The following is a 24,671-nucleotide window of genomic DNA, read 5'->3' as shown; positions in this document are numbered from 1 at the left end:
CCAGGCTGGAGTGCAGTGGCCGGCTCTCAGCTCACTGCAAGCTCCGCCTCCCGGGTTCACGCCATTCTCCTGTCTCAGCCTCCCGAGTAGCTGGGACTACAGGCGCCCGCCTCGTCGCCCGGCTAGTTTTTTGTATTTTTTAGTAGAGACGGGGTTTCACCGTATTAGCCAGGATGGTCTCGATCTCCTGACCTCATGATCCACCCGTCTCGGCCTCCCAAAGTGCTGGGATTACAGGCTTGAGCCACCGCGCCCGGCCGCCAAGTGCCCATCTTACAGTAGGTGCTCAATAAATGTCAGATGGATTGCAGAGGTGTAGCTGCTAGGAGGGGACAATTGGAGAGGAGGGACTCTTTCTCTGGGTGGGCTTGGCTGGCCTCAGGCTATGCGATAGCCAGAACCCATACCCTTCCCCCACAATCAGGGTTTACCACGGCAATGACCCTCCTTCCCCACAGGCCCTGTGGTTTCCTCTAGAGCTTCTTTCAGTTTCTTCTTCTGCTTTCCGCCCTGCACTCTTCTCTCCTCTACTCCCACATCCTCAACTTTTTTGTCATATCCACAGGTCACCAGTGAAGAGAGCCAGGAACAAGGTAGGCAAGGCACTGTCCCAGGGAAGGTAGGACACGGAGGCAGGGCTTGACGGGAGTCACAGAGGGCGAAGGGAAGAGTACAGGGTGCAACAGTAGAGGCCAAAGGCACTGCAAAGGCGTGCTGCAGAGGGAAGGTGTGTGGGAGCAAGGACAGATATTCGGAGAGAAGGTAACAGTGCAGGGGGCGGTGAGTGGAGGTCATGGGGTGGAGTGGGAACAGAGAGGGTGGGGGGAGTAAGCTATAAGGTGACAGCAGGGTGGGTGGGGACAGAAGGCCAGAGGGCTCCCTGGGTGAGGGGCTGGTGTAAAACAGAAACACTGTAGCTTAGATGCAGGTTGTGATTCTTCTCTTCTGGGACCAGGAACCCTCATAAGAACTAAATGCTCTTTTCGAGGAAGACGCGGTTGTAGGACTTGCGGATCTTTGGTTCGCACGCTCCTGCTCCTGACTCACCGCTGTTCGCTCTCGCCGAGGAACAAGTCGGTCAGGAAGCCGCGCAGCAGCCATGGCTTTTAAGGATACCGGAAAAACACCCGTGGAGCCGGAGGTGGCAATTCACCGAATTCGAATCACCCTAACGAGCCGCAACGTTAAATCCCTGGAAAAGGTGTGTGCTGACTTGATCAGAGGTGCGAAGGAAAAGAACCTGAAAGTGAAAGGACCAGTTCGAATGCCTACCAAGACTTTGAGAATCACTACAAGAAAAACTCCTTGTGGTGAAGGTTCTAAGACATGGGATCGTTTCCAGATGAGAATCCACAAGCGACTCATTGACTTGCACAGTCCTTCTGAGATTGTTAAGCAGATTACTTCCATCAGTATTGAGCCAGGAGTTGAGGTGGAAGTCACCATTGCAGATGCTTAAGTCAACTATTTTAATAAATTGAGGCCAGGCGCGGTGGCTCAAGCCTGTAATCCCAGCACTTTGGGAGGCCGAGATGGGCGGATCACGAGGTCAGGAGATTGAGACCAACCTGGCTAACACGGTGAAACCTCGTCTCTACTAAAAATACAAAAAAAACTAGCCGGGCGAGGTGGCGGGCGCCTGTAGTCCCAGCTACTCCGGAGGCTGAGGCAAGAGAATGGCATAAACCCGGGAGGTGGTGCTTGCAGTGAGCTGAGATCCGGCCACTGCATTCCAGCCCAGGTGACAGAGCAAGACTCCGTCTCAAAAAAAAAAAAAAAAAAAAGAAAAATTGATTACCAGTTGTTAAAAAAAAAAAAAAGAACTAAATGAAACTTCAGGCCAGGCACGGTGGCCCATGCCTGTAATCCCAACACTTTGGGAGGCTGAGGTAGGCGGATCACTTGAGGTCAGGAGTTCGAGACCAGCCTAGCCAACATGGTGAAACCCTGTCTCTACTAAAAATACAAAAATTATCTGGGCATGGCGGTGCACTCCTGTAATCCCAGCTACGCGGGAGGGTGAGGCAGGAAAATCGCTTGAACCTGGGAGGCAGAGGTTGCAGTGAGCCAAGATCACGCCACTGCACTCCAGACTGGGCAACAAGTGTGAAATTCCGTCTCAAGAAAAAAAAGTAAATAAATAAAAAGATAAATGAAACTTCAATGGACTCCTTCCCCAAAGAAGAGCAGATATGCACATATGCATAATTGGAGGTGGGGACAGGCTTACAGACCTGTGAAGTCCATTCATGCCCTCCCAGAGATCCACAGGATCCAACATAAGAACCCACACCAGGCCAGATGCAGTGGCTCACACCTGTAATCCCAGTACTTTGGGAAGCCAAGGCAGGCGGATCACCTGAGGTCAGGAGTTTGAGACCAGCCTGGCCAACGTGGTGAAACTCTGTCTCTACTAAAAATTAAACAAATTAGCTGGACATGGTGGTCACCCCTGTAATTCCAGCTACTCAGGAGGCTGAGGCAAGAGAATTGCTTGAACCTGGGAAGTGGAGGTTGCAGTGAGCTGAGATCACGCCACTGCACTCCAGCATGGGCGACAGAGTGAGATTCTGAACCCACACCTGGTGGTTGTGGGAAACCTGGTCACTCAGGGTGAGTCCCCATGGGCTCCCTTTCCCCCATCCTGTCCCCACCGCAATCCAGGCACATTTCATCCTGTTTTCTTCTACCAAGAAAGCTGCAAAGTCCAATCAATTACAAGCTTTCCCTACTCACTCAGCTTCCTCACCAGGTCAGCTGGTCATTTCCTTACCACCTCCTAAAGGGAGCCACATCCCATGAGTTTCCATCACTTTATTTTGCAAAAATAGAAAACTCAGCAATATGCAATACAGCGGGGTAGAGGGGAGATGTAAACAGAGGGGAGGGGACAGTACCCTGACCCCCCAAGGGAACACAGGGAGCCAATGGGAATCTTATTTGGCAGCTAAATACAAACTGGGGATTGGAGGAAGAAGGGAGGGGTCACAGGGGCCCTGGGCTCCCCCACCCAAGACCCCTGGAGGAAGGGGTCAATTCCAGGGTGTAAACAAAAGCTAATAAATAAATAGAGGCTTCCTCTGGGTCAGGGCAGGATCAGCTAAGCAGCATCCCCCCTCCCTGGGCCAAGCTGCTCTGGGGGGTAAAGGGTGGAAGGCACTAGGGAGAGAGGGATCCCCTGGCCCCTCTGTAGTGTAGGAGGGTCCCCGCCCCGATGGCTGAGATGGAGGGCAGGAGAAGCCCAAGGCACATGACAGGGCTGGGGGAGGGACTTGTAACGGAGGGCACAGGGTGAACTCTGCACCCAAGCCAAGAGGTGCAGAATGGACCTGCATCTATCTGTCCCTTTCACCCTCTGTTCCTGCCCCAGAAATGCAGGGCCCAGCCTGCCCCCACCTTGACCTGGCACAAGGACGGGGCACAGAGGCTAGCACACACCCTGCAGGTGCATCACACAGCATTAGGCACCAAGGGTGGGGGCAAGAAGGTGGGCTCAGCCCTTCTCCTTTGCCCCCTTTTTGGTCTCTAGTGTTCCTATTTGCTCCCAGAGAGCCAAGCACCTGGCAGAGGAAGGGGCTGTGGAATGGCAGGGTCTTCCTCTTGCCCTGGGGAGCCTAGGACCCTGGCAGCTGAGGGGCAGTGCTGAGATTTTAGAGTCCAAACTCAGGCTCATCCCTCTGCCCTCTCTCCTGGTGGGAGCAGGGCAGGCCCCCAGGACTGGCGAGGGAGCCAGTTAGATTGGGAAGGGGATGAACACAGAGGCACCCCTGGAAACTTTGGCAAAAACAAGGAGCTCATTGGAAGGGGTGGGGAGAGGGCAGAGCAGGTCCTCCCCCAGTCACTGGTAGTCTGGGAGATGGTCAGTCTGCTGCCTGGAGCCCCAACCCCCACAGCGGAGAGGTCAGGGACCCTGGTCAGGCTGGGGACTTCAGGCCCCCTTTGCCCTGGCCCCCGGGAACCTCATCCTCGCTAGAGGCATTGGGATGGGGACCAGACTGCGAGGAGTCATCCTCAAACATTTCAGGGTTCTCCAGCATCTCTCGGATTAGGGGAGGCATCGGGCCTGGAATCTCCATCTTCAGGGTAATGGCCCTTTCGGCTCCTACAATGGAGAGGCAAAGAGAGAGGCTCAGGAGGACAGAGGCACATGGCCCTTAAGGCCATCTCCCTAACCTCTGTCAACTGCCTCTGACTCCCCTAGGGGGCGCCCAGCACAGGCCCACCACCTCTCTGTCCCCAGCTCATCCTCTTCTCACTAGGCTTCCTGGGTGCCACTCCTCTGCCTGGAACCTTTACCTGGCCTTCTCTACCAGGCCTGCTGCCTATTCATCCCATTCTTTCAGGCTGTCTCTTCAGAGAGCACAATGCACACAACTTCCAACCCCACTCCCCAAGTACCCCACTCTCGAATGTCCAGAGCTTGCCAGTTGTTCCTAGTCCTGTTCTCTTAATAACATTTATTACAACAGCTAATATTTATCAAACACAATGTTCCAGACATCCTTCTAAGCCTGGACTGTCCAATAGAACTTTGCAATGATGGGAATACAGTAGTCACTGGCCACATGGGGCAATCTGAAATGTGACTACTGCAACTGCAGAATGGAATTTTTAATTCAGCACAATTCTAAGTACACTGTATGTGTTATGGGTTTTTTTTTGTTGTGTTGTTGTTGTTGTTTTAGAGGCAGAGTCTTGCTGGGTTACCCAGGCTGGACTGCAGTGGCTATTCACAGGTGCAATCATAGCTCACTGCAGCCTCCAACTTCTGGCTTCAACTGATCTTTCTGCCTCAGCCTCCTGAGTAGCTGGAACTACAGATGTGCACCATGGTGCCTAGCTTTACATTGTATATTAACTAATTTAGTCCTCAAGACAGTCTTACAAGGTGGTGGAGAATAGCCCAGTTTATAAACAAGACAAAAAAAGTAAAGCAATTTGCCGAAGACTTGGTGTGTATATATATATAGATATATAGATATATGTATGTATATGTACTTGGAATTGTGCTGAATTAAAAATTCAGTTCTGCAGTTGCAGTAGTCACATTTCAGATGCTTAAAAGCCACATGTGGCTAATGACTATTGTATCCCCATCATTGCAGAAAGTTATATTGGACAGTACTGGTTTAGAAGCAATTTGCCCAAAGTGTCCCACTACTATGTGGCAGAGCTAGGATTCCAGTGTAGATTGCCCGGTTCTCGACTACTCTGTTCTAGTCTCTGCGTGTCCACCTGTCTGACCTGGGAGACCAACAGCCCTGGGAAGACAGAGAGGGGACACCCACTCATGACTCACCCTTAGTGCTGATGCCCCGGAGGTCGGTGATTTTCATGAGCATCCTTGGGAACATGTAGGGCTGGCTGGGCCGCCGGCGCCGGGCATATAGCCTCAGGGCTTCCAGCAGTGGCTCCTGCAGCTTGTCCACTTTTTCGGGCTCCTCCAGGTCCATGCGGTCTACGGGGACAAGTATAGTGGAGTGAGAGGGGAAGGAAGAGATGGGGAAGATACAGTGACAGATGGTTGATCCTCAACTGGCCTTTTGGGAAGCCTGTACAGGGTTTGGGAACTCTGCGGATGGGGCCTGGTGCAACGATTACCAGGGGAAGAGACCACTGGGTCCTCCACGCCCCCTCCCAGTCAAGAGATCCTGCATGGAGTGGTGGAAAAGGAGACTGAGCACTGAGCAGACGCCAGGGGGCGCCCCCACACCTCCGCAGATGAGGCAGATGGCGCTGAGCAGGCCTGTCTCGGTGTCATCCATCTCCAGGGGCAGGAGCTGCCCAGCAAAGGCAAAGACAAGGTCTGTGAGGGGCCCGAAGCCGGCATTGTGCATCTGGGTCCGGTTCAGGGTCAGCCCGTCGGAGAAGGTCATAGTGTCCTGCTCTGGGGTGTACCTTGTGCAGATCCGCAGCATCTGGAGGTGGGAGGTGGAGGAGGGTTAGTGCTGTTTCTGAGGGATGGGGAAAAGAGGGAATGAGTGGAAAGTGAGGAGGTTAGGTCCCCAGTGAATGCAACCTGAAGCAGGCATGGAGAAGGCAGAGGTGGAGGATCTGAGGCTTGGCAGGGGTAGTCCTGGGAAGTCAGGAGGAGACAGTGCATCCAAAAGTCTAGGATCAGGTCATAGAGGGAGGGGCTAAGACAAAAAGAGAGCTGAGAGGTCCCCCATGTGTGGCAGGGGGTGCAAGGTAAGGAAATCTTTGCATGGATCAAGGAATTGTTGAGGGTCCCATATGAGGGTCGGGCTGTGGCAGGACTGACAGGGCCTAACTTACCAGGATATCTAGGCAGGCAGCCTTGAGCAGAGTTATCTGGTCAGCAATGCTTAGCCCTGTAAAGCCAGGCAACCGCTTGGCAAACTCCACAATCTTGATGATGCACTTGGTGGCCAGCTCACTGAACTTGTCCCACAGCCCCAGATCTAGCTGCACGCGGTGGTCTGCACTGGAGTTCTATAGAGGGGAGGGGTAGGAGGTTGGAAGGCAAGCTAAGGCCCACCTCTGGGGACTGTCTTCTCCCTACCAATATCCCAAGCTCTCTCCTCTGCATTCTGATGCCCTCCTTGTCCTCAACACCAGTCGATGATAACCTCCAACATAACCCAGCCCCATTCCCCGAAGTGAAGAGTGCCCTGCCCTCACTCAGCTCTGCCCATTCCTCACCGTGGTATACTTGCCCAGCTGGCAGAGCGAGGGGAACGTCTCCTGATGGGCTTTGCTGACCTTGGTGATGAGCTCTTCTAACTGGGGGCTCAGCTCATAGCTGTCAGGTGACCCTTCTTCCTTCACCTCTTTCTTCTTCTTGTTCCGGTCATTTCGCACAGCTTGTGGGTGGAGGCACAAGGAGAGAGTCAGGACCCTCAGAGCCTCCCTTTGGGTGTCTTCTCTCACCCTAATTTAATGTGCTCAGTCCTTATCATGAATATCTATTCTCTGGCACTGTAATTAGTGCCTCAGTTTCCCTATTGCCTATATTAGCTCCTATTCCCAGGCTGGTTCTCCCCAGCCCCACCCAGGGCCTGCGGCCCCTGCTCCCTCCCCAGGCCATTCGGCTCCATCCTGCCCTTCCTGTCACCCTGCAGGAGCTGGGGGAGGGGGGGGCAGGATATGCAGGCGGCAGGATATCCACTTATAGCCTTGGCAGCACAATGGTGGGGGGGGTGGAGAGGAGGAGCCACCCCATATCCATCTCTGGCTCAGTCCAGGGGAGGGGAAGGGACTGGCAAGCCCACCGGCTTCATTTCCCCCATGAAACAGGGGGAATGTGAGACCCCACTTATTCACCCATTCAGAGGAAGGGTCAAGCTCCCTGAGAGGGAGAATGGGAAACGGTGGGGCCTCCTGGGTGAATGGAGCTAATCAAACAAGACTGGCCTGGGAGAAGGCAGCACCCCAGGGCAGGCCAAGTCTCAGAGGTCAGGGAAGTGGGAGTGGCCAGAGGAAAGAGGGCCACAGCCATAGGGTAGGAACGGAGTGCTCCTGCCCAGGCCAAGGATGGGAGCCGGTATACCTTCCTTGGACATGCCCACTTCGAAGCACTTCTGTAGCCGGCAGTACTGGCAGCGATTCCTGGTCACCTTGTTGATGATACAGTTTTTGTCGCGATGACACGTGTACACCATGTTCTTCTGGATGCTTCGGCGAAAGAAGCCCTGGAGTTGAGGGAAAAAGACAGGGCCTCTGAAGCACCATGCTGGGAGTACCATCCTCTCACTGACCTTGCAGGTTGCCCCAGGCCTGACCTAATCTATTAACCACCTATGTGCAAAGCCGTGCTGCTCACACACAGCATCTGTGTGCCTGGTCTCTCATTATTCGGGTAACTGGCTCCCCCATCTGCCCACCCCCACCACGTACACACCTTGCAGCCTTCACAAGAGCTGACCCCATAGTGGTAGCCAGAGGACTTGTCATTGCACACGAAGCATGGCTTGTAGACCCGAGGAGGCGGAGGGGGCGAGGGCGAGCTGGGCACCATCTCCTCCGAGCTGGTGCTCTGTGTCTCCACCGCTGGGAGGGAAGCAGTGATGTGAGGGTCAGGGGAGAAGGACCCCACAGATGTCCAGGCTTCCTCATCACACACACCCCATGTGCATTTGTTCCTTGGCCCACCAGTGAAAGCCATCACTACCACAGTGCACTAGTCCCAGCAGTAAGCACTGTCAGAATCCTCTAAACGACCACCGTTATCACAGCTTGCTGTCACCCCTAGTCCGCCCTCCACAGTCTAACCAACTTGTTCACAAGAATGCCAGCCCTCACCCTGTATGGCATGTTTAATCCTCCAAATTCCAGACCAAGGCCATTCTGGAAATTGACTTCTCTGGGTCTGTTTCCCTAACTTTATAGGAGGTAGATAGAAGGGTTAAAGCCCTGCAGCTCTGAGCTCTCTAGTCACTCTCTGTCTCTTTGGTAGATCTTTGTCAGGTAGTCTACCTCCCACTGTCCTCCCTGTGGGGCAATAACTCTGGGGGCAGGTAGGCAATGACAGGCTTCCTGTAGCTGGCACTGGCCAAATGACCTGCTGGGATGCTTAGCAGGTAGACCAGGACCTCATTTCCTCTCCAGTAGTTCAGGGGGGATAACTCCTCAGGCTTCTCTCTCACACCACCCCTGAATAACTGACAGCGGAGCAAACGGGGCACAGGTCTCAGGGGAGTGAGTGAGAGGACGCACCACAGCCTTGGTTCACGCCTGAAGAAACTGAGGCCACACGAGGGGAAGTGACCAGCTCAGTGCCACACCACCAGCAGATCCAAGTGGCTGTTGAGTCAGAGAAGCTGGGGAAGCGGAGACTGAGGTGTGTGCTCAGTTTCTCAGGTCTGGAAGCCATTGGAGGTGTAGCAAACTGGAGAGTCAGGTGACAGTAGGTAAACGGGACTGATGGGGGAGGGGACCTGTTTCTGGACCCTCTCTGAGCTTCTGTCTTCACTCTGAAAATACCCAACTGCAACTCAAAAGGGGTCTCAGCCCCACAGTATGGGGAGGACATGCTCTGCTCTGTTCAAAGGCTGCTGGTTAAGTGTGTGTGTGTGGGCGCGTGTGTGGTTGGTCTTCAGAGGTTCGGAAAATTTGTAAATTATTCACCTATACGACCTGTTGCCCAAACCTGGAGGACCCAAGTTAATGCAAAAAATTTCCTAAGACCCTCCCTAAGGTGTGTCCCATGAACCCACCTCATGAACACCTTCTCCCTCTAACCCTCTGCAGCCCACCTAGTCAGAAGTCCACCCCAATGCAGCCAGAAGGGCGGAAGGAATGCCCAGGAGGCCAGGGTTCCAGGCTAGCTCCACCCACCCCACAGGAGGGAAGCCCTCCCCACCCCCAACACACATACATTCAATTAGCATAAGAATCCTGCCAGAGTGAGATTCCCCAAAGGAAAAGGAGGGGGGGGGAAAGAATGGTGCCTGAAGTCTATTCAAGACTAGGGACGGGGGCTCCAGGAGGGGCTGGTGCTGAGAGATGTGGGGAGGGCTGGAATGTCTTTCCCAACCTCTCACTCCTCAGACCCACCACTGTGTCCTTCGAGGGCACACGTTCTGCCCAAGGCCTGTGCGTGGGGTGGTGCTCACTCTGGCGCTGACACCCTCCCTGCCCGCAGAGCGCTGCCTCATTTCCTCTCTTGCGCAAGGGCCTGGGTGCGGTCAGACTGGCATGGGGCAATGCCAGCCAATTATAAGACTGGGGGCCTTAGGGAGACAGGCCCGGGGGCAACTTTTTCCATCTAAGTGATACTGTCACATCCCCACCCCCTGAACCCTAAAGTGCAGCCTAGTGGCTCCGAGGTCAATCTGCGAGGTCAAGGCCCCAGAAAGCTAACTGGTCTACTCCAATCAGATCCCCTCCCTAGCCTGGGGCTTGGACCCCACCATTGGGATGCTGCTCCCGGGTTAGGCAGGGGCCCCTGCTGGGGAGGATGGGGGTGGGCTCTGGGGTTTTCTCCTTTTAAAGCCCAAATTGCTGAAATTGAGGAAATTCCTGACCAGGCTGCGCGGAGCTTCAAACAAACTCTTTATAACCGGCTGTAAACGCTCCCAGCTGCGAGGCCCAGAGCTGAGCAGCCCGGACTCACAATCTAGCACACACCTCCTTGGAGACACACACACTCACAGGTTAACAACATGCTGGGCACCAAAGCAGGCATATTACAATGAGCTTCTAGAACCCTCACTAGATTCTGGCACAGACACAGAGTCAGAATAGAGACACACTCACTCCAGCCACACCGTGGAGGTAGATGTACCAGTCACAAGGCTGACACACAACACCCAGCACTTGGCCACACAAGGGGACAGCTCTACTGCCAGACAAACACCCCAGCCTGCCCACGCAGCACCAGGACACCAAAGCCTCCAAACAGGCACACACACACACATCCAGCCCACCTCCACCCCCCGCCCCAAGCAGCCTTCCCTCTGAAAGTGTGTGGGGGCAGGCCTGAAGCTGGCTTTGTGTGTCCACCAGGATCCCAGAGGCCAAAATTACTGGTCCAAATTAAAACGCAAAAACCTACCGCCAGTCAAGCCCAAAGGGCTTCTTCTATAGGCCTGAGAAAAGACAGAGTCTCCGCCCAGCCCCCAGAAGCCCTACCTGGAAGATTCTTTCCATCTCAGCACCCCTACAACATACAACATACCCCAACTCCCCATTCTATTGGGCAATGAGAAGAAAGTTAAGAATTCACAGGGATTTGGTGCAAAGCAATAGTTCCATGTTTTCTTGGTTCTTTAAATAACACGCTTTTAATTCTTCCCCTACCCCACCCAAAAGTAAAGTAAAATAAAGTCCTGTCTCCCTGTTTGCCATCTCCCTCTTCCAGCTTCCCAGTTGTTAAATTTGAGCAGCTCTGCTCTGGAACCAAAAAAAAAAAAAAAAAAAAAAAAAATCCGAACTTGTAAACAGCGCTGCCTGGTGCCAAGGAGCGAGGCGCGTTGGCGGGGGCTTGGTGACCTGGCGTGCGCACTCCCCCAGCGCCCGCCGCCCCGCCCGCTGCCCGCCCCTTCCCACCCTTCCCAGCGTGCCCCCAAACCCCTCGTCCCCGGCCGTCCGCACCCGGGCTGCGAGCACATCCCAGCCCAGGGTAAATTTGGGGGGTGTTCCAGGCTCCGCTCCTGGCCCCTCCCCACACCCCACCCCCGCCAGGCACTGTGGCCCAAGCTTCAAAGCCGCCTCTCATCTGGACTTCATTTTTACTGCCTCTCAGTCCCCAGCTTTTTATTACTGCTCTGGAAAGGGGTTCCAGGGCCCCAGGCCTGGCATCTCCCATTTCACGGAGGGGGAAGATAGATATTTGGGGACCCAGCAACGGTACTCGCCCTGCCGCTGTCAACTTCAGGCCACCCCCCACCACACACACAGACTTTGCTTTAAACTTTTCGCTTCCTGCTGAAGTTGTGTGTGTTGGAGCCATAGGAAAAAATCATCTCTCTGCATATAACCGCATACACGTTTCCAAACATTTCTTTTTTTATATGGAGGGTGGGGTACAGAACTCAGCCTTCTCGCTCTTGTGTGCACAACCTTTTCCACCCGGCATGAGAACACACAGGATGCACTCTCGAACACAGCACTTTCCAAAACCGCCCCCGCAGCCACGCAGGGGCACACGCCCTCCCGGCCTCACGCCACAAACATCCCTTCACAGGCCATGTGGACCTGGCAGCTGTCGCAGGAGACACTGGTGGAGAGACCCTTGCTCCCACACCCACAACACCTAGGCAAGGCGCTGCACACTCCAGGGATTCACACGCTCTGCAAACAATATTTTTAACACTGCCAGCTTCCCACATGGGCTTTACAAACGCCACCCACTGTCCCGAGTGTCATATCCTTCCAGGGCCATGGACCTGAAGGCGCAAACTACCCACACACCTCGGTCTCCCCCTATCCCCAGGAACTCTGGAGTGGCATCAACCACAGGTTCGAGCTAAACGCCCACCATAAAAACTACACACACTCCAAACACTACTGCACACACGCAAAGGAGACGCTGAGGCCCCCACGTTTAAAGGGCCAGTACCTTACATAGAAAGGGCCAGAAGCTCCTCCTTGCACCCCAGTTCCACTTTTTACACACGGAAAGAGTAAATCCCAGCCTCTCCTGCACCCTACACCCCAGCCCCGGACTCGGGTACCTACATTGCAGGCTGGCGGGTTGCGGCCAGGCAAAAGACTCAAGTCCGGCGAAACAGGAGCCGCCGGTGGCTCTGCGCAGCAAGCCGGTCCCGGGCCCGGCCGCCCCGTAGAGCCGTCGCGGACCCGGGGCAAACGTTTCCATACAGTCGTACATCGCGACCCGGCTTGGAGGGAAGCTGGGTGCTAGAAACACCAAGGACCCGCAGCCGATTCCCCCTCCTCCCCCGGCGGCGCCCCGCTCCAGCAGGGGGGGAGGGGGAGGGCTAGCATAGGGCGCTGGGCTGCATGCGGGGTAAGGAGTGGGCGGGGAAGAGGGGGATCCCCAGCAGGGGAAAGGGACTGGGCGGGGCGCGAAGCTGGGGCTGCCGCTTTAGCCTCTGTCCAGCTCTATCTGGGTGCCTCCGCAGCTAGCACTGGGGAGACCTTTTTAAAAAGCGAAGCCCGGAGGGGTAGGGGGTGGGGCTTGGAGAGGGAAGGGGGCCGGGCACCGAGATGAGCAGAGCTGAGAGTGGAGCGCACACATACACATACGTACACTCGCTCCGCGGCGCGCGCGCTTGCTTAGACACACATCCGTGCATGCATTTATCTTATCAGGCACCAAGAATTTGCAAATATGCAAGAGTGCACATACATGTGAGCACGCATATAAAATCATAGGTGCACACACGTTTGTGCAGACACCTTGCTCGGGAGAATGCAAGCATGCTCTCCACAGCTTATAGACTTTGCACGCATTTGCACTGAGGCGCGTGCCCAGGTCGGGGTTGGAGGAAGGAGTGGAGGAACCAAGCATAAGCATTTCCTTTCAGAGTTTTTCCCCTCCTCAGACTCTCCCTTTTTCACACTAGTCAATACAAGGGTGTTAAGGATGACTGGGAAGAGGGGAAAGCGGAGGTCCCCGCGCGCTGCTGCTCTCCTGAGGCTCCGGACCTGCACTACCTCCACCCCTCTCATTCCCAGGCCTGGCTCCGCCCTCTCCCTCCGCGCGCCCGCTTCAGGGCCGAACAGTGCATTCCTGCGGCTCGGCGCGCGCTGCCTCCTCCTTCCTTCCCGTCTCCCCACCCCCGGTCCGAGGGCCGGAGCGCGCTCCCGCCGTGAACTCTCCGGGAACCCCCCTCGGGGCGGGTGGCCGAGCGCGCTCACCTCCTCCTGACCCGGCCCCGCCCCACCCCGCCCAGGCCGTCTCCACCGCGGCCGCGGAGTCCCCCGCCCCCTCCAGCGCACCAGAGTCTACCCCTCCTAGCCCGAGCGGTCCGCCCTCCACCGCGGCCCGGGCCGCCTCCCTCCGAGTCCCCGAAGCGCTATCCCGCAACTGCCGCTCCCTAAGCGCCTCGACAGTGTCTCTCGATGCCCCTTCCTCGAACATAACTTCACTTTTAGAGCACAAAACGACCCCCTAAGCTGTGCCCGCCGTGCCAACTGCGCCTCGATGAATCTGTCCCTGATGGCCAACTCCCCTCCTCCAGTGTCTGAATGCCAAGGGCTCCCTCGGCAATAGGGGCGCTTCCAGTCACTGAATGTTCTCAGAGTCTTTAAATACCCTCCAGCCTAGGCATAAGTGCCCTCCCTTCGGTCCCACACTAGTGCCCCTCAGCTCTCCAAGGGCCGCCACACTGTTCCCTGGGTTGCCCCTTCCGGCACTGAGCGCCCTCGCCCGGCGGAGAAGGGGGTGAGGTGGGCGGGGGTTTGGCCACGTCAGAAGTTTGCCCTGGCCCGGCAAGGCCGAATGGGGGACCCTGGCCCCGGACAGCGCCAGCGGCGGCGACTCCCGGAAACCGCCCCCTCCCCCGCGCCCCGCCCTCAGCCGCCGGGTCGCCCGGCCTAACTGCCCAGCCGGCTCTGTCAGCGTCGCTCACACCGGCAGGGCCGCGGAGCGGGAGCGGCGCCCGGCCCGGCCCTTCCCCCGCCAGGCGGCTATGGCTGGGCCAGGGCGCGGCGCGCTTTTCTAAGAATGTTGTACCGGGTGGGGGGCGCACTGGGGGTGCTGCAGGAGTGGGGCGCCTGTTGGAAGAATAAAGGGCAGGAAGGGGTGCCAGAGTACGCGAAGGATGGCGGGCGCGGGGGAGGGGCGGGGGCTCCCGGGGCTGGGAATAGGCCTGACTTGCGGATGGCGGGGAACCTCGGGGTGGCAAGACTGACTGGTGGGCTTGAAGCAGGGATGGGGAGAAAATGCACTGCTCTTTCCAACCTAGTGTAAGCTCCCTTCTGCTCCCCCAACCCCAAATACCCATTTCTGAGTCCAGTCACCCCCACCCCACAAAAAGAAGAAACAAAGAAAAGAAAGAAAGAAAGAAAGAAAGAAAGAAAGAAAGAAAGAAAGAAAGAAAGAAAGAAAGAAAGAAAGAAAGAAAGAAAGAAAGAAAGAAAGAAGGAAGGAAGGAAGGAAGGAAGGAAGGAAGGAAGGAAGGAAGGAAAGAAAGAAAGAAAGAAAGAAAGAGAGAGAGAGAGAGAAAACTTTCTGAATCAGAATCTGTCCAGCAACAAACAACAACAAAAACAATCAGTTAAGTGCAAAATAGGGAGTACCCCCGAAAACAAGAGGGAAAGAGCCTTGATTAGTCAACTTCAAGCTGTCAGTACCCCCCTTCCCCCTCAGAAATCTGAAAGGTCCCAATTAAGTCAGGCCTGCCTGGTTGGTAATTAGAACCAGAAGTGGCCAGGCCACAGGGAGGGGGTTGGGAGGAGGGCACAGGAGGAGTTGGGGGAGGGCTCCAGGAAGCCATGAGTCCTCAATAGCCCCCATTTCTCTTCACCAGATGCACCCCACTCCTCATCACCTCATCTGTGTGTGCATCCCAGGCATTGCATGGAGGGGGTCCTTAGGACCAGGCATTAGGGCATCAGGCCCGCCCTCCCCATCAACCCTGACACCCCCATTCTAGACAGACTTAGTACAGCCTTGGGGAGAAGGTAAGAGGATGGGGGATCTAGTGCCCCCTCTTTTCCCCAAAGTTTCTCCAGACCTTATTGCAGCAATTAGACCCATTAGCCTTCTAGCATTTCATGGGAACCAGATGTTCTCCGCCATCCTGGTGGGAGTATGAAGGGGGGGCTGCTGCCTGACTCACCCTCTTCCCTATGATCCCCACCACCATGGCACACCCCCCTCCCAGCTAGAGCCCCACAAAGGCATAGTCCTAGAGGCAAAGAGGAGTGTACCCCTCCCCAACTAATAAGGCCATTAGCACTCAGATTCTTTCGGGGTCACCCCTCAGAGCCCCCGCCACCCTGGCAAGGATGAGTTTGGCCAGGGAGAGGCAGAGCAGGGACAGCTAACTCCTTATGCACCCCGCCTTTCCCTTCTTGCCACCTTCTGGATGGGACTTGAGGATAACTGGCTCTGAATTCCTCACGCTAAATTCTCCCTTTTTTCTAAAACCCTCCCTCGAAAAGCTGAAAAGGGGGCATTTCAAAGTAAAGCAGGCCCTGCCAGAAGGGTGAGTCCTGAGGTAGGAGTCCCACCTGAAGGGAAATGGGAGGGGGTCTCTGGAGGAGGGGGTAGCAGAAGAGCAGAAGAATAGCGAGGTGTGAATGAGAGTGGGGCCCAAAGCAGGGATGTGAGGCGCGCTGGGCAGGATGGGGGCTGGGACCGGGTAGGGGGCCAGGAGAGGGGGGTGCAGCCTGGGCCCTGGCGGCGGCGGCTTGCCCGGCTCCCCCCGCCAAAGAGGTTTCCTGTTGCAATCAAAGCCCCGTTTGTGTCCGCCTGGAGCTGGAGCCTGTGCCGGAGGAGGAGAGACCCGGGAGGGGAGGGGAAAGGAGGCAGTCGACTGGGCTTTTTTCCTGGAGGAGGCCTCACTGCTCACTGCCCTTACCCGCCTGCTTGTTCTCCTTGCTTCTCTCAGTGCCTGGCTTCTCTGTGTCTGCACCTTTGTGCCTGGGTAGCTGTCCCTTGTCTTGTCTGTGAGTCTCTCTTTTTCAGTTTCTTTTAAGCAAGACTCTCTCTGTGCCAGCCTGTCCTCAGTTTCCCCATGTGTGGTAACTTAGTGTGGTGAAGTCTGGACTTCTTGCCCCAGGGACAGTGGCCCCATGGCCAGGGCAACATCGCTAGGTTCAGAGGACAAACTGGGCTAGGTCGTCAGGACCACAGCTATCTGCTCAGGAGTGGGAGGAGGGCAAGGCTTCCGTTCTCTCTCATCAGACTCTGTTCCCTGTAGAAAGCAAATCTAGAACACACTAGGATTCACAAACATAGAGATACACAGGGACACAGACACCAGGGGTTTCATGCACATGCATGAACACACACGCACGCACACACACATACACACACCCCTCTGCTTTCCATGAGCACAGGCCTGTGCTTGCCTCAGCAGCACGTGCTCCTCTGAACCTCCCCTCCACCACCATGCAGTTCCGAGATGCCTGCCTCACCCCCTTCAGACCTCGAGACAGCCCCAGGAAGTAGAGCAAGACTTCAATTCTCAACAAGGATGTCCCAAGGTGCCAGGGACCCAGCAATAAGATCCAAGAGACAGCCCCAGGGAGAAATGCCAGACCTCTTCAAGGGCCACCTCTCTTAGTCTATGTGTGAGAGAGAGTGTGTATGTGTCATCCACAGAATAAGGGAGAGGGTGATGAGACGCACAAACTCAAGGTGAGTATGCCTTTGGCATCAGATTTAGGCCTCTAAACCCTCTCCACTAGATGCTCCCAGCCAAAAAGGGACAGCAGGTCAGAGAAATGAGAGAGGACACTCTCTCACCCTTCTGCTACTCTCCCACTCTGGAAGGTTTCCCAGACTCCTGGATCTCTTCCTCTCCCCTATGTCTTCCTCTCCACTACCACTAGGTGCTGCATGCCCCACCCCCATTTAAGCCACGTAGGGACCCACCCCCAAGCCTTCCTCTCCTCCCTCCTCCTGCCACCTCCCTGCCCAGGCCTGTCCCTCCACGCCAGCCGCACCCTCCCCAGCTACCTGCCCTGGCTCTGGCTCCTCCCTTGGATTTCTCCTTTCAGCCCCCTCCTTCAGCATGGCCTTTGAAGATGGAGCCCAGCCTGACCACTTCCCTACCTTGACCTCACTTTGAACCCTGACCTTGATCTCAGTGTGTCCACAGCACAGGGGCACAAGGGGGACGTCACTGGGGACTGGCTCTAGCGTTGTCCCCACTACCATTCTCTCTCCTCTCCCTCTCCACTCCATCTCCTCTACTTGCCTCTCCCAGAACCTGGGAAAATCAAGTCCCAAGAGGCTGAGTTGTAGGATTCGCTGCCAGAAGTACATTCATGCGGGGAGGGTGGTTCCTTCCCACTTCCCCAGGTCCCTAGGACAGATTAGTGGGGTGAAAATGAAGTCTGGGGAAGCCCAGCCGAAGTTTCCAAAAAGGGCACTTTGTGCTCTCTTGTTCACCTACATGCCACTCAAATAACCCCTGTTGGACTACAGACATGCCACCAGCAGGCTTCACCAAACGCCAGCCACAGCGTCAGCAGCACTACGAAATCCCTCCTCACTCCTCACACTGACTCTTTGTTGCACACACTGGAATTCTTTACATGAGCAGAGGCTCAGGGAGATGCTGCGCACACACAACTGCATCAGGTCTGGAGGCACCACACACTCACCCCTTCTCCAGATGAACACGCTCTTTCCAGTGGAGCTGCCAGCCCAGCCTAGTCACCCCTTTCACATACAGACACACAACCCTCTGCGTGCCCCCTCCTGGAAGCAGGGCGCCTTCTCTTCTACCTCTGTCTCTGCACTTGTGGAGCCATGAAGGATGTGCCTTTATCTTTTTGTCTTTTTCTCTCCAACTCTGTCTCGGAAATTGCCCTTTTCCCCGCCCTTCAATCACCTTCTCTTGTCCCCAGTTGAAGCCTTCTCTTAACCAGCTTGGCACCCCCACCTGTAATGTAATGGCCTGGCCAGGAGGAATGACTACCAACTGGGAGGAGAGGGGTCCCAGAGGGAGGAGGAGAGGAGAGCCCCAAGCCTTGCCTGCTGTCAGCACTCAAAGGCTTAACCCAAAGAGGGCAGGCCTGAGGAACAAGTAGGGATCTGCACAGCATGCAGGCTCTATGCCAGACCTGCAGGGAGGGGAGGAGCCCAGACCCACACCGCTGGAGGAGACGATGCTTCTGGAACACCCCTCTCTGCCTCTCTGGATTACTTATGGTACAAAAGCTACCTTCTTTGCAGACATTTCTATCCTCCCCAGAACCAAGAAGCACAGTCTCCTGACCCCACACATCTTTGGGGACCTGCCACAGGATTTCTTTCCCCTTTCTGCAGCCTCCACGTAATTCAAAGCAATTTCACTTTTATTTTTTTTCCTCTTTGAGACAGAGTCTTGCTCTGTTGCTCAGGCTAGAGTGCAGTGGCACAATCTTGGCTCACTACAACCTTTGCCTCTGGGTTCAAGCAATTCCCTCAGCCTCCTGAGTAGCTGGGATTACAGGTGTGCACCACCACACCCACTAATTTTTGTATTTTTAGTAGAGACAGGGTTTCTTTTTTGTCTTTTTTATTTTTTTGAGATGGAGTCTCGCTCTGTCGCCCAGGCTGGAGTGCAGTAGCATGATCTCAGCTCACCACAACCTCTGCCTCCCAAGTTCAAGCGATTCTCCTGCCTCAGCCTCCCAAGTAGCTGGGATTACAGGCACATATCACCACACCCGGCTAATTTTTGTATTTTTAGTAGAGATGGGTTTCACCATGTTGGCCAGGCTGGTCTTGAACTCCTGGCCTCAAGTGACCCACCCACCTCGGCCCCCCAAAGTGCTGGGATTGCAGGCGTAAGCCACTGCGCCCGGCCCAGTTTCACCTCTTGATCACAGAGCCAGGTGACTATCCTCCCAGACTCTTCTGCTTCCCAGTCTGGCTCCCCACAACTCCCAACTGCACGCAGGCAGCAGCTTCACCCTGCACCAGACCCACCCCCAGCTTGCCCACACAAATATGTGCCCCTCTACTAGTTGACTGACCCAGGAGGCAGTTTTAGATACCCGCCCTCCAAGTTTTAGGCCTGCTACCTCCCTATCCTATTTGAACAGGAGAACTCTCATTTGCAAACACTTCCATTGAGTCCACATCCAAACTCCTTCCTCACCACCACTGCCACCCTCTGTTAGTCACTACTACTCCATTAGGCCAAACCCCTGTCCCCTGCCTGTCTTCCTAACTGGGGTGCCAACTCTTTTACCATCCACCCTCCAGATGCCCTCCTGTTTCCATTTGCCCTCATTCCCCAAGATCCCTGAGACTCACACAGAGAGGCCATCTCCTTGGGGAGGTCAGGCTGGCCCAGGCCCCGGAAGCTAGGGCTCAGCATCTCGAAAGGCGGAGACCCCCTGAGTGCCCCTGGGAAGGCGAAGGGGAAGCCTGCCCCTGGGTAGCCAGATCCAGGCCCCAGGGCACCAGCCGCAAAGAGTCGCTCCTTATTGGTGGCCATGGCAGCTGCGGTGTGGGAGTCCCCTGGGGTCTGCAGTGGGCGGGGGAGGTCTTCAGCCACAGCCCCTGCCCATGCCCACTGCCCCAGCCTGGGAGGCTCCGTGCCCGCCCTGCCTGGCCTGCCCACTGGGCCTCCAAGAGTCCTAGGGAGAAAGAGAGGGAAAGGAGAGATGAGAGAATGACCACTCTGAGGTTCCAAGCCCCAAGACCCTCTCTCAGTTGCAGTCTTCTCCCTCTGTGCTGCTACGGTTTATCCTGCCCTGGCTCAGGGCCCTTGCAGTGTGGTAGACAGGGCAGGGCAGGGGGTTATGCAGGCTCTGAGAAACTCCAGAGGAGCTCCAGAAAGGGTAAACGGAGGTCCCAAGGTGAATGATGGTCTGAGGACTTCTGGTGGAGAGAACTCCTAGATTGGGAAGTGATCATGAATCACCACAACTGGGCTAAGCATTTGACCTACCCCTCACATCAGTCCTGTGAACTGGGAGTTATGATTCCCATTTCACATATGAGGAAACTGAGATGAAGTGACTGGCTTAAGGATACATGGCTGCAAGTGGGGGAGCCCAGATTCAAACTCTTTACCATCCTGGAGAAAACAAACATAATTCTGTTATAACCTGGGAGCCCTACAGCTCTCTGGAGAGGAGTACAAGGCAAAGGTTGGGGGACAGACTCCCTGGACTGTACCCTACCACTTGCTAGCTGTGGGACTTCAGGCATGTTAATCTCTCTGTGCCTCAGTTTCCTCATGCATCACTTGGGACTAATAATAGGGCCTACCTCATGTGGTTGTTGTGAGGACTAAATAAATTAACCAATGTCAAGTGTTTGGCGTAATGTAGGGCACATAGGGAATGCTATGTAAATGTCTCGTATTAGTTCTCTTTGTACCTGATTTTCCTCCATAGCTCTGCTTTAGTAAGCACTTCCCTCTCTATTTAACACTCCCTCTTCCAGTTTCCCCTCCCAATTCTTCCTGTCTCTAATTTTTCCTCACCCTCTAAGCCCTCTTGTACCCACTGCTTCAAATCTAAGGATGTTGATGGAACCCCCACTTGTGCCAAGTGTATGATGCCAAGGAGCTGCTTCTTGGTCAACTGACTTTACTTCTCTGCCTCCTTTTCTCTCTCCCTCTCTCTTTTTTTTTTGAGACGGAGTCTCGCTCTGTGGCCCAGGCTGGAGTGCAGTGGCCGGATCTCAGCTCACTGCAAGCTCCGCCTCCCAGGTTCACGCCATTCTCCTGCCTCAGCCTCCCGAGTAGCTGGGACTACAGGCGTCCGCCACCTCGCCCGGCTAGTTTTTTGTATTTTTTAGTAGAGACGGGCTTTCACCGTGTTAGCCGGGATGGTCTCGATCTCCTGACCTCGTGATCCACCCGTCTCAGCCTCCCAAAGTGCTGGGATTACAGGCTTGAGCCACCGCGCCCGGCCTCTCTCTCTCTCTTTTGAGATGGCTAATGTTTGTATTTTTAGTAGAGATGGGGTTTCTTCATGTTGGTCAGGCTGGTCTCGAACTCAGTTGATCCGCCTGACTTGACCTCTTAAAGTGCTGGGATTACAGGCGTGCGCCACGTGCCCAGGCATTCTGCCTCCTTTTCTTTCTTATCCTTGGGCTCCCTATTTCTGGGACATTCTCCCTGCATCCTCTCCTCCCCCAAAGTAGGCTTCCCTCTAAGAGTTTAAACCTGAGCCCAGGGGAAGGGGAGGAGAAGGGGGTAGAGAGGAGATGGGAATCCTAGTGCTAAGTAGGTGGTTCCTATCCTGATCCTCTGACAAAGGAAAAGGTTGGCTTTCCCAGGAGCCCCAGAACTTCTCGCCTCTCTAGGCAGTTAGTGGGCTAGGGAGGAAGAGTCACCCCAGCCTGGGTATCTCCACCAGCCAGAACCATAACAGACTGCTGTGAAGGGCAGAGAAGGGCCAAGAGACTAAAACACAGAGAGACCATGGGGTGGGCAGGCCCAGAGGTAGGGGATGGGTATATCTGCCTTTCTTTCCATCAGTATTTGCTTCTAGGATCTATAGCTCTCAGTCTTTATACCTCTGGTTTTTATTTTTGTTTTTGCTTGTTTTTCTTTCTCTCCTCTACCTTGGCCTTCAAGCCCTTGAGGGTAAACTGTCATGGAGGTCACAAGAACCCAGACCCCAATGCCATCACACTTCACTCAGCCCTTATGAATGAAGCATCCCCTGCCCCTCACCATGGCACCACCCATACACCCAGCACCCTCAAACTCTTTAGCCCAGTGTTTTCACAGGCCCTAAAAGTCTGAGCTCCAAGCCTCCAGGGTCCCTCTCCTTTTCCTTCTCCTATTCCCCTCCGAAGTTCTCATCCCTAGTTAAGCACAGATGGAGCCAGGAGTTCGGGGCCCCTGAGGCCCCTGGGCCACAGCTCAACTGGCCAGGCCACATTCCAAGTGGATTAACCCCTCCAATGACAAGGGTGAGAAGCTACTAGAGGACTCCCCCATCCCCATGTTCCCCAGACTTGGCTTAGACTGGGAACAAGGCTCTCTGCCTTAGCCCTCCTTGTCTTTGCTTCTCACCTACCAATGGGAAACACAGGCCTGCGGGGAGGGCAGTGGGGGGTCCCCATAGAGGGATGCTCAGCTCCTGATCCTCACCAAGGAATGATGCTGCATGTGAGCCAAGGAGAGTTGTCCCTGGCCTTCCTCTTATTTTGCCTCAGAGAAGGGACTTGGGAGTTGAGTGAAGAGAAGAAGGGGGCAGAGATTCCTCCCATTTCTGAGCCTTGATTCTGTCTTGGCTGGGAAGAGAAGGGGAGGGTCTTAAATCTAGGGTAGAGGAATGGACTAAGGAATTGAAGGCAGTGCAGAGTAAAAGGAAATCCTAAACTGAGGCCCCAGATGCCTTGGTTCTTTGGGGGACTCATGGAAAGTAGAGAACATTCTTCCTCTACTAAGATGCCATCTCAGATGGTGGAGCAGGGGGGATGACGGACTAGGGGAGAGGGGTTTTACAAAGCTGCTTCTCTTAGAGCTGAGGTGGAGTTGAGGGGAGGGCATGGATGAAGGGGGCTGCCGGATGGAGGGGGGTGCGTTTCCCTGCCGCCCTGCCCGCCCCAGAGCCTGGAACAAAGCTGCTCTTGTCGGCCACTCTCCACCCGCTGCCCCCCTCCCCTCTGTATAAACACGACCACCTTTTTCCATGACCCCATCTCCAGCTTGGGCAGAGAACCCAGGCATCCTCTGCTCTAGCCTGGGCCCCCAGCCTGCTCCCCAGGAGGCAGCAGTGGGCCAGGCTTCCTTGGCCTCGTGCCATCCCTGGGGGAGTCCAGACCCTTGAGTCTCCACCTCTCATCCCCAGGTGCCCTCCCTCCACCCTACTAGCCCCAGGGAGGGGCAGTGCCCAGGAGGCAGGCAGGCAATGCCAGTGGAATGTGTGTGGGCATCAGAGGGCATGGGCAGGGTGGGGCAGAGGGGGGAACTGGAGGTGCCAGTTAGGTGGCTTTCTGAGCCAGGGGTGGGGGTGTGCCGGGATGTGGGGGGGCGTGCCCCATGCTGCCTACTAGGCTGTAGGCCACAGTGCGCGTGTGTGTGTGTATGTGTGTGTTTGTGTGTCTGTCTATATGGGATACCCAAGCTCCAGGCACCCTGCACACACTATCCCCGCTCCCCTGTCTTCTCTCTACTTGCCTCAAGGATATGAGACGCTGGCTGTGGTCCTTGACCCCAACTCAGCATCTGACACTAAGGGCAGAAGCCTCAGACTTGAGGACTGGGATTCCAGCTGCCCAGGACCAGAGCCCTGAAGCAGGACAGTCATCTCAGTTTCTTGCCCTGAAGACCTCCTACTCAGGCTCCCCTGCCCCCACCCCCTCCACCACCACTAACAACCAAGCATCTTCTTACCGGCTGGCCGTCTGAGGAGACTGGTTCCTACATACTGGGTCAGGTTGAGGGAACTGGGCCGTAGCTGCTAAAGACAGAGAGGCAGCGTCAGTGGAACTCTGGGACCAGCACTCCTGGGTCCCTGTCTCGGTCTTCCGGCTCTTTCTTTGTTCCATTTGGGCTTCCCTCAAGAATACTCCAGAGGTGCCCCCCGCACCTTGGCTGGAGGGAGCCAAGGCTCGCACCTGGGCTGGGAACGTGTCGGAGGGAATCCAGAGCTTCAAGGAAAGTTCACAGATCCCTATCCTATGCACTAGTCCCTCGGAACTGCTGGACGCGGAGGGCCAGGCTCACTTGCCTCTGAACGTTTTCCTTGCTTTCTGATGTCCAAGGTGTGCCATTCTACTGGGGAGGGAGGAACTTGGACCAGCATGGAACATCAAATCTACCCATCAGAGCCCGGGGGTAAGGGGGTGGTAGTCTTTCCCCGCGAGAGAATCCCTGTCTTCTCTCACATTCCCAGCACAAAAATATAAGGAGGAATGTCCCCTGGCTGAAGACTTCCCCAAATGCTCTCCTCTGCTATGCACCAAAATGCAGGGCAGATGACCCAGCCCATCCTCAGCCTGTTAAAATCTTCCCCATTCCCTTCCCACAGCAGGGCTGGCCCAGGTCGGGGCAAGAAACCCCCCTCAAGCCCGGCGGCCAGCCTGGCCAGCCTCGGGAGGACATTCGCCCGTGCGGCTCCTCCGCGCCCCCTCCCCCAGCCGCCTCGTCGGAGGACCCAGGCGACGGAGCGGGCGAGCCTCCTTCCCCGCCTGACTCACCTGGAGTGGGAGGGGGAAGGGAGGTGGCGGAGCCCCGAGGTCCCGGCGTCGGGCGGTCTCTGGGATGGAGCGTCGCAATGTCCGGGGCTCGTGGTACTGGGGGGCTCCTGGGGGGACACGGCTTTAGGCTGGGACTGTCCCGGGGCCTCTCGGAGCCCGCCCGCCCACGTGACCGCCCCAAAATATCCGACACATTTTCTCCCAAACCGCACACTGACTCTGCAGGCGGGGACACGGAAAATATTTTCTTTCTTTTTCTCCCTCCCCACCCCCCCACCTCCCTCCCTGCCCAGCTCCCTCCTCCCCCTCCCGCCCTCGCTCCTCCCTCCCCTGCCTGCCCCTGCCCGGCTCCCTCCTCTGTGCCCTGGGGCTGGGGGGCGGAGGGATGGGTGGGCGGGAGGGGGACTGGGCGGGGCGGCCTGGGACGCCTGGGTCTCTGCCCCTCCCATTTGCTAGGCTTCCGTGA

General features: G+C 55.8%; 2 protein-coding genes across 5 annotated transcripts; one reads left to right on the top strand and one right to left on the bottom strand.

Annotated features, from left to right (window-relative positions):
- The first annotated feature begins 981 nt into the window (after window positions 1–981).
- LOC104670604 (40S ribosomal protein S20) lies at window positions 982–1,491 on the top strand. The gene has a single exon (XM_030939848.1). The coding sequence runs from the start codon at window positions 1,100–1,102 to the stop codon at window positions 1,457–1,459; it is 360 nt and encodes a 119-aa protein (XP_030795708.1). The 5' UTR covers window positions 982–1,099; the 3' UTR covers window positions 1,460–1,491.
- A 1,308-nt stretch (window positions 1,492–2,799) lies between these two features.
- On the bottom strand, window positions 2,800–24,495 carry RARG (retinoic acid receptor gamma). Of its 4 annotated transcripts, none has more exons than XM_010373934.2 (10): window positions 24,206–24,495; window positions 23,400–23,466; window positions 19,349–19,674; window positions 7,862–8,010; window positions 7,511–7,652; window positions 6,664–6,824; window positions 6,277–6,453; window positions 5,714–5,918; window positions 5,300–5,458; window positions 2,800–4,102 (listed from the first exon to the last, which is right to left on the bottom strand). In XM_010373934.2, the coding sequence occupies exons 3-10, from the start codon at window positions 19,530–19,532 to the stop codon at window positions 3,915–3,917; spliced, it is 1,365 nt and encodes a 454-aa protein (XP_010372236.1). In that variant the 5' UTR covers window positions 19,533–19,674; window positions 23,400–23,466; window positions 24,206–24,495; the 3' UTR covers window positions 2,800–3,914. The 4 variants fall into 4 exon arrangements, with proteins under 4 accessions (XP_010372236.1, XP_010372237.1, XP_010372238.1 ...); XM_010373935.2 differs by having other exon boundaries at window positions 23,400–23,463; XM_010373936.2 differs by lacking the exons at window positions 19,349–19,674; window positions 23,400–23,466; window positions 24,206–24,495 and adding an exon at window positions 12,142–12,658.
- Window positions 24,496–24,671: the final 176 nt, after the last annotated feature.

The sequence above is a fragment of the Rhinopithecus roxellana genome, chromosome 10, assembly GCF_007565055.1.
Source record: "Rhinopithecus roxellana isolate Shanxi Qingling chromosome 10, ASM756505v1, whole genome shotgun sequence".
Lineage (NCBI taxonomy): Eukaryota > Metazoa > Chordata > Mammalia > Primates > Cercopithecidae > Rhinopithecus > Rhinopithecus roxellana.
This window is presented reverse-complemented; position numbering and strand designations above follow the sequence as displayed.

What these genes read in the sequence shown, in the direction of transcription:
- LOC104670604 (XM_030939848.1), top strand. Translation starts at nt 1,100, where the DNA reads ATGGCTTTTAAGGATACCGGAAAAACACCCGTGGAGCCGGAGGTGGCA.
- RARG (XM_010373934.2), bottom strand. Translation starts at nt 19,532, where the DNA reads ATGGCCACCAATAAGGAGCGACTCTTTGCGGCTGGTGCCCTGGGGCCT. An exon ending in CAAGGAGATGGCCTCTCTGT is followed by an intron (nt 8,011 to 19,348) that starts GTGAGTCTCAGG and finishes CTTCCCTCCCAG; the next exon opens with CGGTGGAGACACAGAGCACC. An exon ending in CATCTGCCTCATCTGCGGAG is followed by an intron (nt 5,459 to 5,713) that starts GTGTGGGGGCGC and finishes TTGTCCCCGTAG; the next exon opens with ACCGCATGGACCTGGAGGAG.